The 16,349-nt window shown below is 61.9% G+C and overlaps 1 protein-coding gene across 2 annotated transcripts in view; it reads right to left on the bottom strand.

Annotated features, from left to right (window-relative positions):
• SLC38A10 (solute carrier family 38 member 10) overlaps nucleotides 1-10,494 on the bottom strand; it is a 33,517-nt gene extending 23,023 nt beyond the window's left edge. The window contains exons 1-6 of one of the 2 annotated variants that reach the window (XM_035568686.1): nucleotides 10,293-10,494; nucleotides 9,427-9,544; nucleotides 5,786-5,831; nucleotides 4,401-4,494; nucleotides 3,153-3,296; nucleotides 1,292-1,416 (exon numbers count right to left, since the gene is read on the bottom strand). In XM_035568686.1, the coding sequence (XP_035424579.1) occupies nucleotides 1,292-1,416; nucleotides 3,153-3,296; nucleotides 4,401-4,494; nucleotides 5,786-5,831; nucleotides 9,427-9,544; nucleotides 10,293-10,400 (635 nt within the window). In that variant the 5' untranslated portion in view covers nucleotides 10,401-10,494. The remainder of the gene's footprint in view (nucleotides 1-1,291; nucleotides 1,417-3,152; nucleotides 3,297-4,400; nucleotides 4,495-5,785; nucleotides 5,832-9,426; nucleotides 9,545-10,292) is intronic. The other variant, XM_035568685.1, reaches the window with a different exon arrangement.
• Nucleotides 10,495-16,349: the final 5,855 nt, after the last annotated feature.

Raw genomic sequence — 16,349 nt, 5'->3', positions numbered from 1 at the left:
TGCTGCATTTACGTGCTGGAGGAAAGGGATTTTTGTTTTAAGCTAGAACTATTTATTTTTTAAAAGGTGACTCAGAAGTTAGCAAAATTAAGCCTTGAGAATAACATGCTTATAAAGAGTGCCTGGGCTGGGGACAGGTTATTGCCCTGATGCTTGGACAAAACACACAGCCTTAGGTTTGGCTTGCCACGCAAGAGCTGTGATGGAGTCTGTACTTAGGTACGTGCACACTGGCCCAGAGCAAATGATTTCCCCGTGTTCCCAACTCTCGGCAAAACCATGCTGGGTGCCGTGTGGCTACCACAAGAAAAAATTTGGAATTTAAAAATTCTAAGATGTTAACAAGGTAAAGCCGTAAAAGAATACAACTCCCTTCGCCGGTTGTAATGGAGACATTAAACAGCAAGACTGGAGCGTGCTCGGGTAGGAACCAAGCTGCCAAGAGAGCCGATAAGTGGAAAATGATGATTTGGATCCCGCGTGTGGGTGTAAACACAGCAGTCTGAACAAATTTTATCTGTCACATTCATTTACTGCTGGCATGCTACCCATTTGCTGGAACTACAGGGGGGAAAGCCCAACTCTGCCAGCCTTCCAAATGAGGATGGTCTTTTCCGTGTCCACATTCGGATTTACACTTCTATTTAAAGTCTGTTACTATTCTGGCCAAGCACGTATTGCTCACTTGCCATTTTGGTGCAGAAGGTAACGCTGTTAGAAGCATGAAAATAGCCTGCTCTGCCATCAGGGCCTCCCGTGTGCCAGAGGAAACCCTCACTGAGAGCAGGTAACTGCAAACACGCAAACAGCTATCCCAAGTCAGTGACCCTGAGATCTGCTGAGCGTTCTCAAAGATTCAGGGGAGCAGAGAGCAGCCACAAGCGCACGCTGCCCCGCACGGGGCCCTGTGGCCATCAGGAGCCACGCAGCCCCGCCGCCTTCCCTGGTGCTAAGTCATTTCCTCCAAGAAACGGGGGAAATTCACCACTCACGTGGCTGCACCAGAAGCAACGTGCATTACTGAGGACCCGTGCGTTGCACTGAGGATCCGTTTGGCCCAAATGTTCTTACGTTGCCTACGCACAGTAACTCCCACGTGAAATCCAACTCCCTCCCCCACCTAGGGAACAAAAGGGTCACAACCGAATGAGATGCTGTACTTCAGTGGGCCGCAAAATATTTTGACTGAAATAAAAAAGGAAACCAGATGGCATCTATCCCTCACGACCCCCTGCCCTCACAAAGACGCATCACACACCACAGCTGCCAGAAGGGAAGGGCAGGTACTTACGACTGGCAGGCAAAAGACATGCCGAAGATGGGGATGCAGCGGAAGATGCCCTCCCAGCGAGTGTAGCTAACTCGCTGCAGCCACTGCCCGCTGAAGAGGCCGTGCTTGAAGGACGACAGCACGACCTGCAGCCGAGAGAAAGAGAAGGGGTTAAGGAAAGAAAAGGGGTTAAGCTCCAGCCCCGGACTGGCAGAAAACGCCAGTGCTGGGATAAAAGGCAGCACGTGGCAGCTCGGGGAGAACAGCTCGCGCTGCCTACCGTGGCCTGAGCTCTGTCAGACAAATTCCCCAGCCCCCTGCCCCACCCATCCACTTGAATAACGCTCACGGCAGCCTCAGTAGGCCCCTTGCCACCACGGATCCTGGGTGTATTGTACAAGATATATGGCAATCCCCCCGTTTGATGCCATCAGACATGACTGCACGCACCCGGGTGGGACGATTGCCACTGACACATCTAACTGTGAGAGTTATTGTTCCCAGCATTTCTTTTGCACTTTTTTTTTTTAAATAAAAAAAACAAAACAGTTTTTTTAAATCCAAACGAGAAGCAACATTTGCCTTGGAGATCCTGTACAACAGAGAGCGACAAAAGTTCCTTAAAAAGGACCCCACCTGCCCAGTGCTACTCCAGAACCACTTAACAGCACCGGTTTACTGAAGACAAGGATAAATTTCACGGAAAAAGGGGAGTGAGGCACCCAGTTGAGGCCAGGGGAGCTCTTTGGCCATTGACAGGGAAGCTGGCAGGCATTGCGTTGCACAGGAAACAGAAGGTAAATATGTCTGAATGCCTGTTTATAATATCGCCTGAATGGGGGTTTTCTAATCCCCAGAGATTATGTCTTAGTGCAGCCAAGTCTCATGAAATGTTGTGGTTTTCTTAAAGGCACAGCTTCTGGAACACAGTAGTTTTGTACAACACTCATTTACAGTTTCCAGACTCGTTACAGAGGCAAACTCAGAAGTGTGACACAGCCCAACCCACTAAAAAAAAAAAAAAACACAAGGAATTTCCACTCCTTCCTATTTCTTTCTTTTGTTTCAGCTCTTCCAGGACTGAAATTTGGGGCAGATCGGGCTGAGGCTCCAAGATCAAGCTGCAAGAGCACCCACGGAGTGCAAACTGAAGTCATTACAAGGCACGTAAAGTCCCCACCTCTCAGTAAATGCTGCTGCATAACGAAGCTTGGCCAAGCCAAACACAGCGAGCTTTGGATAACCCTCCACTTACTCTACTTGATCTAAATGGTCAAGAATCCATTTATCTCAGTAAAGGAGAATGCTTCTAGAAAAATCCATGAACGGATATACGCCCATGTACCAGGGCTGAGAGTTTACGAAGCTTTCGGTGCACAAGAAACAGAAGTGGTGGTGTTTAACAAAGTCACAACCCTCAGCTGCAAAAAGCTTGAAGGACGCGCGTTTGTTCCTAACGGGAACTGTCCTCCCGCGACAGATTACGAGCGCTGAGATTTCAAGGCAAAACACTAACATTCGATAAAAGCCCTCCTGCTTCCAGGCGCTTTCCCCCTCCACATCTCCCATCCTCCCATTTAAACTTCAGAGCCCTAAATTACGCGATACCAACAGGAGAACAAAGCACAGTTCAGTTTGGTCACCGCAATCCGTAGGGTTTGTAAGCACACAGACCTGCTGGCCAGCTCCTGCTCGGTGTGTTCCTGCCCTCACGAGCCCAAGTGACGCAGCCCGGTCGTTACGCCGGGCGCTCTCAGCGCTATTTATCAGGAAGGACACGTTAAACTTGAGCCCTGCACCTGCAGGCTGCCCCAGCAGGGTTCGACCGGGAGCATCTGCGGTAGCCCGCTGGGAAAACAGCATTCCCAGCACCGATACCCACCACGAACATGAACACGGTGTAGAAGATGAGCGCCATGGCGCTGAACGACTGGATGGAGGCCATCATGTTCCTCTGCAGGCTCAGGGGAAGCACAATGCACAAGGAGACGGCGAAGAGCAGGACTATGCGGAAGCTGCCGGACACCTGGAAAGGGACCAGCGGGAAGAACTGAAGCACGCTCGAAATACCCCACCGCAGCAGCAAAGTAACTCCCGCCCGCGATTCTGCAGGGATTTAAAGATCTGATGCTGAACGCCTGCCATGTCCACAGCCAGGTCTGTGATGAGCTCGCGCAGTCACTGGGTGACACTGTTGCTCCACACCGTGCGTGACAGGTCCACCCCGAAGTGGAAATATGGGGAGGGGGGAGCTTTAAATGCTAATCCAGCGCAAGCCATTTGAGCATTTTCGTGCAATTAAATAAAAACTGAACTTACTCGGGAACTAGGAGATTGAAGTCTTGAAAATTCTGATCCAGAAAATTAATCAAAACCTCACATCGGTATTTACTACAGCAGAACACTCTGAAACGCTCGGAAATATTTAATACCTAATTTGGCTGCAGCCACAACGCTTCTTTTTAACTTCACAGTCCCTTAATCAGAGCTTAGCAGCAGCAGGCGGAGCAGATAACGGCCCCGCCAAAGCCCCCTCCACAGCCCCGCTCCTCTCCCCACACGGCCCTTACGCCGGCCCCGGGGGCTGCTCGAGCCTCCAGCACCAACACCGGGGCTGCCACAGGGCAGATTTCATCTCCGAGAGGAGGCAGGTGCTCCGTGGCTTTGGCCACTGAAACACCGAGGGAAAAGGGCAAAAATTCCTCTTGAAGCAGGGGGCTGCGAAGGGGTGAGCTCAGACGGAGGAACTGGCTGTCACTGCCTGGTAGGGGCAAGAATTAGGGCAGGAGGAGTTATCTCCTTCAGGAATCTGCCTCAGAATTAAGAGGGAGCAATACTAAAAGGATTCATTTTGTTGGCAGTGCCTTACTGCGGGGTTTGCACATCTCACTGCCATACGCCTGAGCTTCCAGGACCTCACAGAGCAAAACGGTCGGACTTGATGATCTTAAGAGGTCTTTTCCAACCTCCATGATCCTAAGGAAACGCTCTGCTCACAAGGAGTGCCGTTACAGCCTGCCAGGAGATGACCCCACAGCAGCCCGTGGCCTGCTGAGCGCGCACGGCTCGGCGCGAGGGAGCCGGGCCCGCCGCCCGCACAGGAGAGGCAGCGCAGCGAGGGTTTATTTACCTGGAATCCGAGCAGCCGAGCAAAGAAGTTGGACCCCAAGTCACCAATGACAACATAGAAAGCAATGCAAGTTCCCAGCATCAGCCCGATCATGCTGCAAAACAACAGGACAGAGGTTAGGAGGCTGAAGCAGGAGCCCTGGAGCGCAGCTCTGGCACAGGCGAGGTCTCAGGGGCCTCGCTCTGCCCCCAACCACGACAGCCGCACGTGGCTCAAGACCCTCCCGCGCTCTCCCAAGAAGCTTCCAGAGGGTTTACAGGGAAAGAGCAAACAGAGAACCTTTAAAGTGCCTTAAAATCCAAGCAGCCAGTTGCTCGCTTGTCTTCAGTGGGGAAGCAACCTCAGTGCGCCTTGCTCTGACGCACGTCCACGCCCTAACTCAACCCAACTTTCTGGCATGTAAATGGAGATAACCCCCAAATTTTGCTGAACCCACCCTGAAAACACGTTTGGCAACCAGCAGTGCAGCAGGTTCTCCATCCACAGGGACGCGGGGGGCCGTGTGCTGGCTCTCACGGCCGCACGAGCGGTGTGTGCATCAGGGGGAGCCCTGCGGCTGCCGGAGCGGAGGGAGCACCACGCTTTACCCTCGGGTTTGTGAGGGGCAGGCCACCCGCTGCTGGCATCCCCAGCGAAATAAACCCAACTCCATCCACCTACATGACATCCCTGGGGCAATTACAGCAACCGCCTGCGTGGACAAGCAACATTTGAGAAAGATTCTGCGTATTTTTAGTGCTCTGCAGCAGGGATCAGAGAAGGAGAGGGCACCAGAGCCTGGCCAGAGCACAAGATGCCTCCACCACAGAAACTCCTTTGGAAAAAGCAGCACGGTAACAACATCCCATCGCCTGACGGGGCTGCTGAACAACACCTGAGAGGGATTTCCTGCTGCGAGGGATTTCCTGGGGTCGTCTGGGGTCGATTTTTTGTCGGGGTCATCCGGGGGGCCCCTACCGCAGGGCACTTCCCAGCGCCTGGGGCCCCGCGGGGCAAGGCGGCACCGCTGCGAGGAGCGGGCGGCTCCGGGAGGCTAGAGGGAGGATCCGAGGTACCAAACCCTCCTGCTAGCTCACGGCAATCTTGGCAAGGATCTCACCCCTGGAAATCAGCCACGAGCGACGTGCCCGTGATTCCCCAGCCCGCGGCAGAGCAGGGGAGGAGCTCACGAGCTCAGGAGCGGGCGCAACGCGCTGAGGACGAAGCACACGGGCTGTGCTCGGGCACCTCGCTTACTTTCTTGTCCAAGTTCTAGCTGCCAAGGAGGACTTCTGGGAGCAGGGGAGGCAGCGGCACGGGAAACGAGCGCAGCAAGGCCACAGGAGGCTAGGGAGTGTTCCTCAGGAAAGAAAGCCGAGCCATTCAAACTTTAAGTAGCAGATTACCTTGTTTCCACCAACATTTTTCCTGCTTTTCCATAGGCGTGAAACGCTGGCATAAGAGGAAGTAAAAAAAAGTTGCAGTTAATGCAGGGAAGGTCCAGAACACGGCACACATCAGTCAGAAATTCAGCAGTAACAGTGACAGAGGGCAGCAACCCGCCAGGGTTGGGTTTTGGGGCTAGTTTCCCTTGCCCACCCTCCCATTTTCCTTCTCAGACATGCCCTCCACAAATTGAAAACCACATCAGAGGGGGAAAAAAGACGAGGGGAAGACAGAAAGCAGGTTATTTTTCCTTTTTTTTTTTTTTCCTTCCCCATTCTATTTTTAAAAAAAGGAGCGCGAAGCAGCAGTCACACATGGCAACCATTAAAGGAAAGTCAGCGCGGCAGAGAAAATGCGCACGTCGAAGATGCTGTGTGGCGAGAAGCGACTGCGGTGCAAAATTTCAATCAAACTCCCCGTTTTATTTTTATCTTCCCACTCTAACCGAGCCGCCTGACGCTGCTGGATGGGAGAGCTGATTCGGTGCCCAGAACGTTCAACCCCACGCCCAGAATACCCGGCGCTCGCAGCCCACACCAAAGGGCTGCTGCCAACCCTTCGCTCCCCCTCCCGTACTGGGGTTGTAGCAGAAAACGATCCCTGCTCTTCAAGCCATTGTTTTTTTTCTTAAAAAGAAAAAGCCAAGAAACCTCCGCACGTATTTTTAGATCTATCTCACTGGGTAGAATGGCAATTGAGGCCTCCGGTTCCAACCGGAGACCGCGCTGCCCGCCCGTGTCACTGCAGAGGCCCAGCTCGAGCGCCCCCCCGGGTTCCCCTTTGTCTCCCCCAAGGTGCAGAGCGGATTCCCAGCGCCCGCCAGAACGCAACTTCATTCGCTCCTGGAAGCGCCCCCTGTTATTTTAAACATTAACTTACAATCGATGGTTTCTCCGGACTCGGCTCGAGTTTAAAATTCAGGAGACAACATGTTCTCCCGCAGGAGGAAAAAAATAAATTAAAAAAAATAGGCTCAGCAGGAGAGCCGCGGCAGAAAAACAAAGCGGAGCCGCCACGAGGGGCGGCGCTGGCAATAGCCGACGGCGCGAGGCGAGGCGGGGTGGCACGGCCACCGCCGGGCACGAGGAGCAGCCTCCGGCTCCCATCGCCTCCGGGAGCTCGCAGCGACAGCGACCAGCTCCGCGGGGCCGGCGTGAGGGAGAGGAACCAGCAGGAGACAAATCGTCCTCCGCGGGGGCTGGTGCAGATTCCAGAGCGCCTGCTGCTGCGGCACCGATCCCCGGGGCTCCTTTCTCACGGCTCACAAACTCAGGTACCTCCGGGCAACAACCACGGCTGCTGGCCACAGCCCGGGCTCGCTGCTGGGAGCAACCAACCTGCCGCCTCTCCTCGGCGCTCTGACGAGGGCAGGCCTTCAGCCGTTAGGTCAGACGTCCCCGTTTGGGGACAACGGGAAAACTGGGCCCTTTATCTTCTCAGGGAGGACGGAGACGGCGGCTATAAAACACGCTCACAGAATCACAGAATCATCCAGGTTGGAAGAGACCTCCAAGATCTCCCAGCCCAACCTCTGACCTAACCCTACCAAGTCCTCCGCTAAACCAGATCACTGAGCTCTACGTCTAAACGCCCCTTAAAGACCTCCAGGGACGGTGACTCGACCGCTTCCCTGGGCAGCCCATCCCAATGCCTAACGACCCTTTCGGTAAAGAAGTTCTTCCTAATATCCAACCTAAGCCTCCCCTGGCGCACCTTTAGCTTGTTCCCCCTCGTCCTGTCACCAGGCACGTGGGAGGACAGACCAACCCCACCTCGCTGCGGCCTCCTTTAAGGTACCTACAGGGAGCGATAAGGTCGCCCCCGAGCCTCCTCTTCTCCGGGCTGAAGGTGCTGTAAGGTCACGCATCTTCGGGATGGGATCTCTGGGCCTGACAAGCTGGGCAGAGCCGAACCCGCTCGGTAATCAGAGAAACCCTTTTTTAATTGCGGTCACTGCAACGAGCAACCTGCATTTGGGCACTTGTTGCTGCAGGGAGCTGCCCGAGCTGCTTCTCCTTCTCCCAGCCGGCCCCAGCGCAGCAGCGATGCGGGCTGAGGATGCCCGGGCTCGGCACCAGCCCGGTACGAGCCCGGCTCTTTTGTGGCCGTACCCCGGCTCTCGGCGCTCCTCCGGAAGGGCCCGAGTGCCTCAAGCTCATTTGCAAAAACTTCTCCTCCATCCCTGGGCGCTGCCAAAGCCTCCCACGGAATCAGCCGCGGGGGCTGCCAGGATCTCTCGCAGCTGTACCGGGGGCGCGGGCGGGCGGTGACAAAGGCTGCCTGTGTGGAGCCGCCCGGCCTCGGCGCATTAGGATGCGGCGCAGGAGCGCTGCCTTTTCCTCCCGGCACCATCCTTCCCCCCTGCGGCACCTCTCCCAGCGCGCGGGCAGGGAGGAGAGGCTTCTTTCAGCGCGCCAGGAGGTGCCAGGAAGCTTGGAAGCGTCGCCGGCCTCCGTGTACCCGAGCCCCTTGGCTCTGAAAGCGCCGAGGATCCCTTCTTCTTCTGGGAGAGGCTCCAAGGCGCAGGGCACTCGCTGTGCTCGGCCGAGGGGAAGCGGCACACAAAGGCTGGCCGCGCGGAGGCGGCGCGGGCGGCTGGGCCCAGCCGGGTGCTACCTGAGGGCTCCTCGCTGGCCGGGCTTTCCCTCCGCGACCACGGCACGGCCTTGGAGGCCACGGCAGTTTTTAATCTGTTTGGTTGCCAGCAGATAAAGCCTGGCAGAAGCCAAGCACGTCGGGCACCCCGAGCGTGGAAGAAACGCAGCTGTCAGCACCCGGAGCCACGCAGCTCGTTAACTCTTTCCCCATCGGCAGCGCCACCCAGCTCTCTACTCCTCCCCCCCCTCTAAAAAAAAAAACCACAAGAGAAACCGAGTAAAAGAACGTTTTCCCTGCGGTTTTACACCGGCCGAGAGGGCTCCAACCCAACCACCCCCTCCTGCCCCCCGCGTCAAGGCAGAGAGGTCACAACCAGAGGCCGGCGCTGGCGCCAGCGCAGAGGAGCCGAGGCAGAGGGCTGGCGGGCGCTGCCAACCCCCCCCCCACGAACCCTGCAGACGTTTCTATTTTCTCGGCCGCTTGGAAGCTCGCACGGTTTCCCCCCCCCCCCCCCCCACTCCCGGCTCCCCCTGCTCTGCCACAAACGCTCCCAGCGCAGACCCGGGCGGCCGCAGCTCCGTGCCAGGCGCGCTGCTGGCAGGACCCGATGTCCTCGGCAGCGCGCTGGGTGGGGGAGCTCGTGGCTTTTGTGCCGAGACCGAAAAATTTACAGCAGGCACCCGCTGCGCCAGCTCCCGAAAAACTTGGGTTTTGATCAGTCAGCGCCGCGTTCCCCCCCTCCGCCCCCGCCCCACCGAGTCAAAACAATTCGGCGCCCGTTAACTTCGCCGCCAGGAGCAGAATTAAACCCTCGTATTCCCCCGGGGGACAGAGGCCGAGGGAGGAACAAAACACAGATTGGAAAACTACCCCGGGAACCCGTTGGGCGTGCCAACGGCATCAGGCCGAAAGCTGCAAACGAAGGGGTCAAAGTAAAACCACAGTTTAAAAAAATAAATAAATAAGCGAGTAGAACTCAAGCCCTAAAGCTGCCAGCTCTCACCGAGGCCGGGGTAGGTCCTGCGCTTGCTGAGGTTGGCCGATTTCACCAGGAACATGCAGGACTGGTGAGTCATCCACGAGCAGAAAACCAACAGCAGGGCTCCCAGGACGATGCCGCACTGAAAGGGAAGGGGGTGGGGGGGGTGGGGGGGAACAAGCAGAGATGGAAAAAGTCAGCGACGACTTCAGGCAGACCCCAGCCACCTTCAGACCCCCCCCTCGGACGCCTCCGGCCCCGCTCCTGCCTGCCCGGGGGCTCCCCTCGGCCAGCCCCGGGCTCCGTTTGCCTTCCTGCAGCCCGAGGGCGACGCGGCCGCCTGCTCCCCTGCTCCCGGGGCGCCCGAGGCCGGGCTGGGGAGGTCGGCAGGGCACGGCTCCCCCCCCCCAGGTCCTCCCGGTGACCCCCAGAGGTCCGTGAGACCTCCCGGTGCTCCGCGGGCCTCACGGGTCCCTGCAAAGCACCGGGGTCCCTGCGGGTCCCGGGGCCCGGCCTCTGCCCCGCGGTCACTCGTCGGCCCCCCTCGCACCGTGGGCACGGCGCCCGGCCCGGTGCCAAGCCGCTCACCCCCGCCGTGCCCGCCTGCAGCTCAACGGGGGGCACCGGGGGGGGAGGGGGGGGGGGGGGGGTCCGTTACCCACCGGTTTTTAACGGACGGCTCAAGACAGGGCCGGGCCCACCACCGGCTGCCCACGGGCTGGGTCAGTCCCGGTGCAGCTCCGCCGCGCCCCCCCCCCCCCCCCCCCCCCGCGGGGTTCACCCGGCACCTGCAGGCCCGGCCCGGGGCCTCCCCCAGCGCTACCACCGGGGGCAGGGCCCGGCCCCTTCCCGCCGCCCGGTACCGGCAGCCCGGCGGGCGGCTCACCGACCTGGCGGAAGCAGAAGGGCACGGTGAGCACGCTGACGCCCACGATGCTGTTCACCACGTTCATGATCAGGCCCCAGTTGGAGCCCGGCGCCGCCGCCGCCGCCGCCATGGCCCGCACCGGGACACACACACACACACACACACACACACACACACCCCGTCCGGTAGGGCCCGGTACCGGAGCTGCCGCCCCCGCAGGACCCCGCGCTGCCCCTCCCCTCCCCGCCCCCCCCCGCAGGTCCCGGCCCGTCCCGGCCCCGCCGCCCGCCCTCAGCCGCCCGCCATGGCGGCAGCGCCCCCGCCCCGCCCCACCGCCGGCACCGGCCACAGCGGCACTTCCGCCTTCCGCTGCTCCGCTGGCGCTTCCGGCGGCGCTCTAGCCGCCTCGGAGGACCGAGCACGCTGCCCCTGGGAGGACTGGGGAGGGGCGAGACCCCCCCCGAGACCCCCCTGAGCCTCCCCCCCCCGGGCCAAGGGCCCGATCCTGGGCGTGCTGGGGGCTGCGTGGGGCCGTCCCGGGGCTGCCCCTGCCCCTGTCCCCCCCCCCCGCCCCAAAATGCAGAAGTTAATGCAGGGGCTGGGGGGAAAAGGGGGGGGCGCGACCCCCCCCCCGTCTGTGGGACCCCAAAGGGCACCGGGACGGGACGGGACGGGACCCCCGCAGCCCCTACAGAGCCCCAGGCGGAGGGCAGGGGGCTGGGGACCCCCCCCCCCCCATCAGGCCCCATCCTGGGGCAAAGCTCCACCAGCGTCACCCCAAGGGATGGGGGGGACAGAAAGGGGGGGGGGGGGCCCTGCCCCGGGCTGGCACCCGAGGGCCTCGCACAGGGGGTTAAATGCGTGCACACGCATGCACACGAGTGTACACGCATGCGCGTGTGTGCACACACCTGCACACCCACGCAAGTGCACGCAGACGCGCACGCATGCACACACCCAAGCGTGCACACCTGCACACGTGCGTGCACACCCATGCGCACACACACACAAATACGTGTGCACAGCCCCGTGCGCGCGCACACACACACACACACCCTGCACACCCATGCAGCAACACCCCAAGCGCTGCCTTTGCCCGGCCCTTGCCCTCCTCGTGTGCTCGTGCACACACACGTGTGCACACCTGGGCGTGCACCTGCCCGGCCTGTGCCCGTGCGCCCCATGCGCACAGCAGGGCTGGCGCTCAGACCCGGGCCAACGCTCCCCACCGAGGGCAGCCCCGTGGCCGGGACCCCCGAACCCCCCCCCCCCCCCCCGGGGGGTTCTCAGGGGCTCGCAGGGGCTGGGGGCACACCCGGAGCCCCCCCCCCCAAAGCCCCCGCGCCCCAGGGTGGGCCCTCGGAGAGGGGGAAAACCGAAGGGACGACCCCGCAGCGGGCTGCCTCGCGCCCGCGGGAGCGGTGGCGGGTCAGAGCGGCGCGAGCCAACGTTCCCATGGAACCGAACGCGCGGCGCTCGTATAATTTGCAGCAATTGCAATGGGTAACCGCAAGAATTTGCTCTACAAAAGGTTCGCGGGGAGGTGGGAGCGCGCCTGCCTAATTCCCTCCAGGTGCTACCGGGGCTGGAGCCTCAGCGCGCCGGCTGCGTTTCGGTGCCTGCTGCTGCCTGAGGCAGCGCCGGGTCCTGGGCAGGGCTTCTGGGGGGGTTGGCAGGGCTTTTTTGGGGGTTGTTGCTGTCCCTGCTGCCAGCGGGGTCCTGGGGCTGTGCCAGGGCAGGGGCCAGCAGTGTCGCGGGGCTGGGGATCCGTGGGGCTGGGGATCCATGGGGCTGGGACACCGTGGGGCTGGGGATCCGTGGGGCTGGGGATCTGTGGGGCTGGGGATCCATGGGGCTGGGACACCGTGGGGCTGGGGATCTGTGGGGCTGGGGATCTGTGGGGCTGGGGATCCATGGGGCTGGGACACCGTGGAGCTGGGGATCTGTGGGGCTGGGGATCTGTGGGGCTGGGGATCCATGGGGCTGGGGATCCATGGGGCTGGGGATCCATGGGGCTGGGACACCGTGGGGCTGGGGCACCGTGGGGCTGGGCGCAGGGAGGCCCGGTGTCCCCACAGCTCCGCACCGTCCCCAAAGCATCGGCTCAGCCCCTCGGGGCCAGGAACACCCACGGGAGACGCGGGGCCAGCAAAGGTCCCAGCAGCACCGTGGGGTTGCCCCCTCCCCACGTCGCCAGCACCCTGCTCTGGTTTAAGGCTGCCAGGCGGGAGGGGACCCGATGGGACGGGTCCCCTGTGGGATGCTCTCCCTGCAGTGCTGGGGGCTCGGCTTGGGGTCACGGGGGGGCTGCAGCACCCAGACGCGGGACGTGGGGCCTGGATGTGGGATGTGGGATCTGCGTATGAGGTGTGGTACAGGGAAATGGGACGTGGGACCCGGACATGGGACGTGGGACCAGGATGTGGGACCCGCATATGGGATGTGGTACAGGGATGTGGGACGTGCTACAGGGACATGGGACGTGGGACCTGGATGTGGAATGTGGGACCTGCATACGGGATGTGGTACAGGAACGCGGGACATGATACAAGGGCGTGGGACATGCTACAGGGACATGGGATGTGTGACCTGAATATGGGACGTGGTACGGGGACATGGGATGAGGGACCTGGACGTGGGACCCCCGCTTCCCAAACCGTCTCCACCCCTCTGGGAGCAGAAGCGCCGCCGTGGCCCCGGCTCTGGGGGATTCCCGTCCCCCCCTGTCCCCAGGCGTGGGGCTGGCACCAGGCATCCCCCACCCGAGCGGGCACAGCACCCACCGGGGGGCACAGCACCCACTGGGGGGGCACAGCCCCCCCCCCGGGCACCCGCGGCAGCCGCCCGCCTGCCTGGGAAGGGGAGCTCACCTTGTTCCTGCGCCGAGGAGACATCTGCAGCGAGTTAGAGGGGAAATCATGTTTATCCAATTAGTTTTACACGGCCCCTAACTCAACACTGGCAGAAAAAAGGGCTCAGGTGGCTCCTCCGCGTGCTGAACGGCCGCCGGCAGCCACGAGCACGGCGAGCGCCGAACGCCGGCTGCCTGCGAGCCCCCCCGCTGCGGGACGGGGACGGGGACCCCGCGGGGACCCCAACCCATCCCAGCGATGCCCCGCCCGTGTCACTGTTGTCCCTGTCACTGGTGTCCCCGTCCCCCCGTCCCCATCCGCAGGTGGGACCCGCGGGGCACCGGGACGTCCTGGTGGGCCCTGGGGGGGGGGTTGGGAGGCTCAGCTCCGTCCCCACGCTGTGCCCATCCCTGGGGTGCTGGGCGGGCTGAGCCCCTGGCCCTGGGGGCTTTTTGGGGGGGGCTCAGGGCGCTGACGGCCCTGGATGCTTCCATCTCTCCTGCCCCTTTCCCTGTTTCTCTTTTCTCCCCCATTTTTTTCCCCTCTTTTCTCCTTGATTTTTGCTTTGCAAAGCAACCCCTCTTGAGGCGGTTTTTAAAGCCCAGCTGAGGAACAGAACTCCATTTTCCCTCCTAGCAAAAGGGGCAGGGCAGAGGGCACGGCCACTCCGGCACCGCTCACCCACCACCCCGGGGCGCAGCGGCTCGGCCGCGGGGTGCAGGATGTGGCCCCGGCTGCTCACCCAGGCCTCACCCGACCCCCGGCCCCCAGGACGACGTGCTTCCAGTCGCCGCGTCCCCGACCCCGCTGGGATCCCACCGCCTGCAGCCGCTCACCTGCAACCCATCAGCGCCCGGCTACCGAACGGCGGGGGCCGGCGGGGGCCACCGGCAGCCCCCGGAGCTGCTCCTCCCCTGCGTCATTGCATGCTCTGGTGGGGGGACGAGGGCAACCACCCCAAAATCCACAGGGGCTCGATACGGTGCTGCGCAGCAAGCAGAAAAGGGCTGCGGAGATGAAATAAAGCAGACAAATATGGAATAAAAGGGAGCGAAGCCGAGGGGGCCGCTGTGCAGGGGGCTCGGCGGGGCCGCCCCGTGAAGGGCAATTACTGCTGGCCCAAAGGTCTCCGATATATTTATTGCTCGCAATAACCGCCCGATATTGCAGTGGCTGCCGCGTGCTGCTGCTCCTTCCTCCTTTGCTGCTTTTTATTTATTTGTCCTGCCCCAAGCAGCACCTGCCCCATCCTCTCCCCATCTCCTCCTGCAGCCTTTGTGCCCAGCCGGGGACAGAAAGCACCGAAGCCCTTTGTCACCGCACTGGGAGCAGGGCTGGGGATGCCCCCAACACGGGGACAGGGACAGGGGGGTGGCACTGGGGCCCCCCAGCCTCATGCTGCCTCCCCAGGGGCTGGCACCGTGGGCACGGCTCCGAGCAGCAGGAGGGAGGCCCGGGGAGAGCCTGGGAGCTGAGCCCACGGCTCCGTCCCCGGGGGGGATCCGCCGGGCCCCTGCAGCCCCCATCCCTCCCACCAGGAGAATAATCAGGTCCCGGGGGGCTGCCGGCAGCTGCAATTACCGTCATTAGTAAAGGCGGCTCAGGGCAGCTCGGGATCTCGCTCTGGTTTTGTGAGAGGACAAAAATCCCCGGGAGGTCCTGAGCTGCTGGCGGGGCCGGGGCAGAGCCTTTGTCCTGCGCTGCTCAGCGCGGGGCGCGCGCGGCCCCGTGCACACGCGTGTGTTTGTATGTGCACACGCGTGCTTGTGCCAAGACGCAGATCTGATGTTGTAGTCGGTGATGTTGCCCCAGGAATACGGCTCCTGTCGCCTTTCCCCGGTGCGATGCGGGGGCAGCAGCTCCCCACGGCTGCCCTGGTCCCCGTCCTCGTGGCTGGTGCTGGCCTGGGCACGAAGTCCCCCGGTGCTGGTCTTGGTCCCCTCGCTGGCAGCTCTGGGTCCAGCTCTCGCCTCCCCCAGCCCAGCTCCCTTTGCAGCAGCTCCTCCAGGGGGTTCCTGCCCTCCAGGGCCAGATCCCGCCCTGTCTCCCAGCCCAGGCACCTTCTGCAGGACGAGGAGCAGAACGCGGGGCATGGACGGGGTGGGGACCCCAGTGCAGGGTCCTGGGGGTCCTCAATGGTGCGGGACTGGGAGCCCCTTCCCAGGCCGCTGGGTTTTGCTGCAGCGGAGGAGCAGCAGCGCTGCCCGCAGCCCAGGGGCAGGACACACGCGGGGACACCCTGGTCCTGTCCCCAGCACCACGGAGCAGCCAGGGCCGCCTGCTCCACGCGACCGCGTCCACCCCGAAGACAAATGCTTGGCAGAGCCCGGGAAGAAGACGGCAAGTATTTAAAAACATAAATTAAAACAAATTGCGTTTTTATATTGCAAATAAGGGCAGTTTTATCGGTTTTATTGCATAACAACCATTAATGAAGTGCAGTTTCAGGCACCTTAATTGCTCGGAGACTAAAGTTCAATCCATATCTCCGGCGCGGGCTGGAAGACGCCGTGTGTCATGCGAGTACCTGGCAGCTTGGAAATGTAAATAAATTTATGGGCACCATTAGGAAAACAGAGGAGAGGGACCCCATTTATCCAGGCTATTTATCCGGGAGGGAAGCGGCGCGAGTCCAACAGCGCGAACCGGCCGGGGGAGGGGGGCAGCGAGGCTGCAGCATCCCCACGGGGTCACCCTGATGTCCCCCCCGGTGTCACCCCAACATGCCCCCAGCGTCACCCCGACATCCCCCCGGTGTCACCCTGATGTCCCCCCAGCGTCACCCCGATGTCCCCACCGGGGGGACCCCACCAGGACCGGGGTTAAGCGAAGGCTGCGGGGAGCTTGGGCGCCGGCGGGCTCCGGTGCGTGGGGGCCGCGCTCCGTGGGGGCGGCAGCACCGGGAGGCTGCGGGCCGGGGCTGGGGAAGGGAAACCCCGGCTCCGGGCCGAGCCCCGCGCGTGGGGCCCCGCCTGCTGCACGCGTGGGTCTGAGCGCTGCCCACGACCGCCCACGCGCGTCCGTGCGAGACCCGCGGGCACCCTTGGGGCACCCCCGCGGCAGCGATCGGGGGGCGAGCACGCGCGTGGGGCGACGGGGCGCGCACCCCGCGTCAGCGCGGACACGCTCGCTCCCGTGCAGCGCGGGCACGACCCCCGGCCGCGCGACCCCGCCCCGCACGAGGCGCAGCACCCACGGGACCCGCTCCCCCCCGTAACCCTCCCTCC

The sequence above is a fragment of the Cygnus atratus genome, chromosome 18, assembly GCF_013377495.2.
Source record: "Cygnus atratus isolate AKBS03 ecotype Queensland, Australia chromosome 18, CAtr_DNAZoo_HiC_assembly, whole genome shotgun sequence".
NCBI classification, from domain to species: Eukaryota; Metazoa; Chordata; class Aves; order Anseriformes; family Anatidae; genus Cygnus; species Cygnus atratus.
Note: the sequence above shows the minus strand (reverse complement) of the source record. Positions and strands in the feature narration are given on the sequence as shown.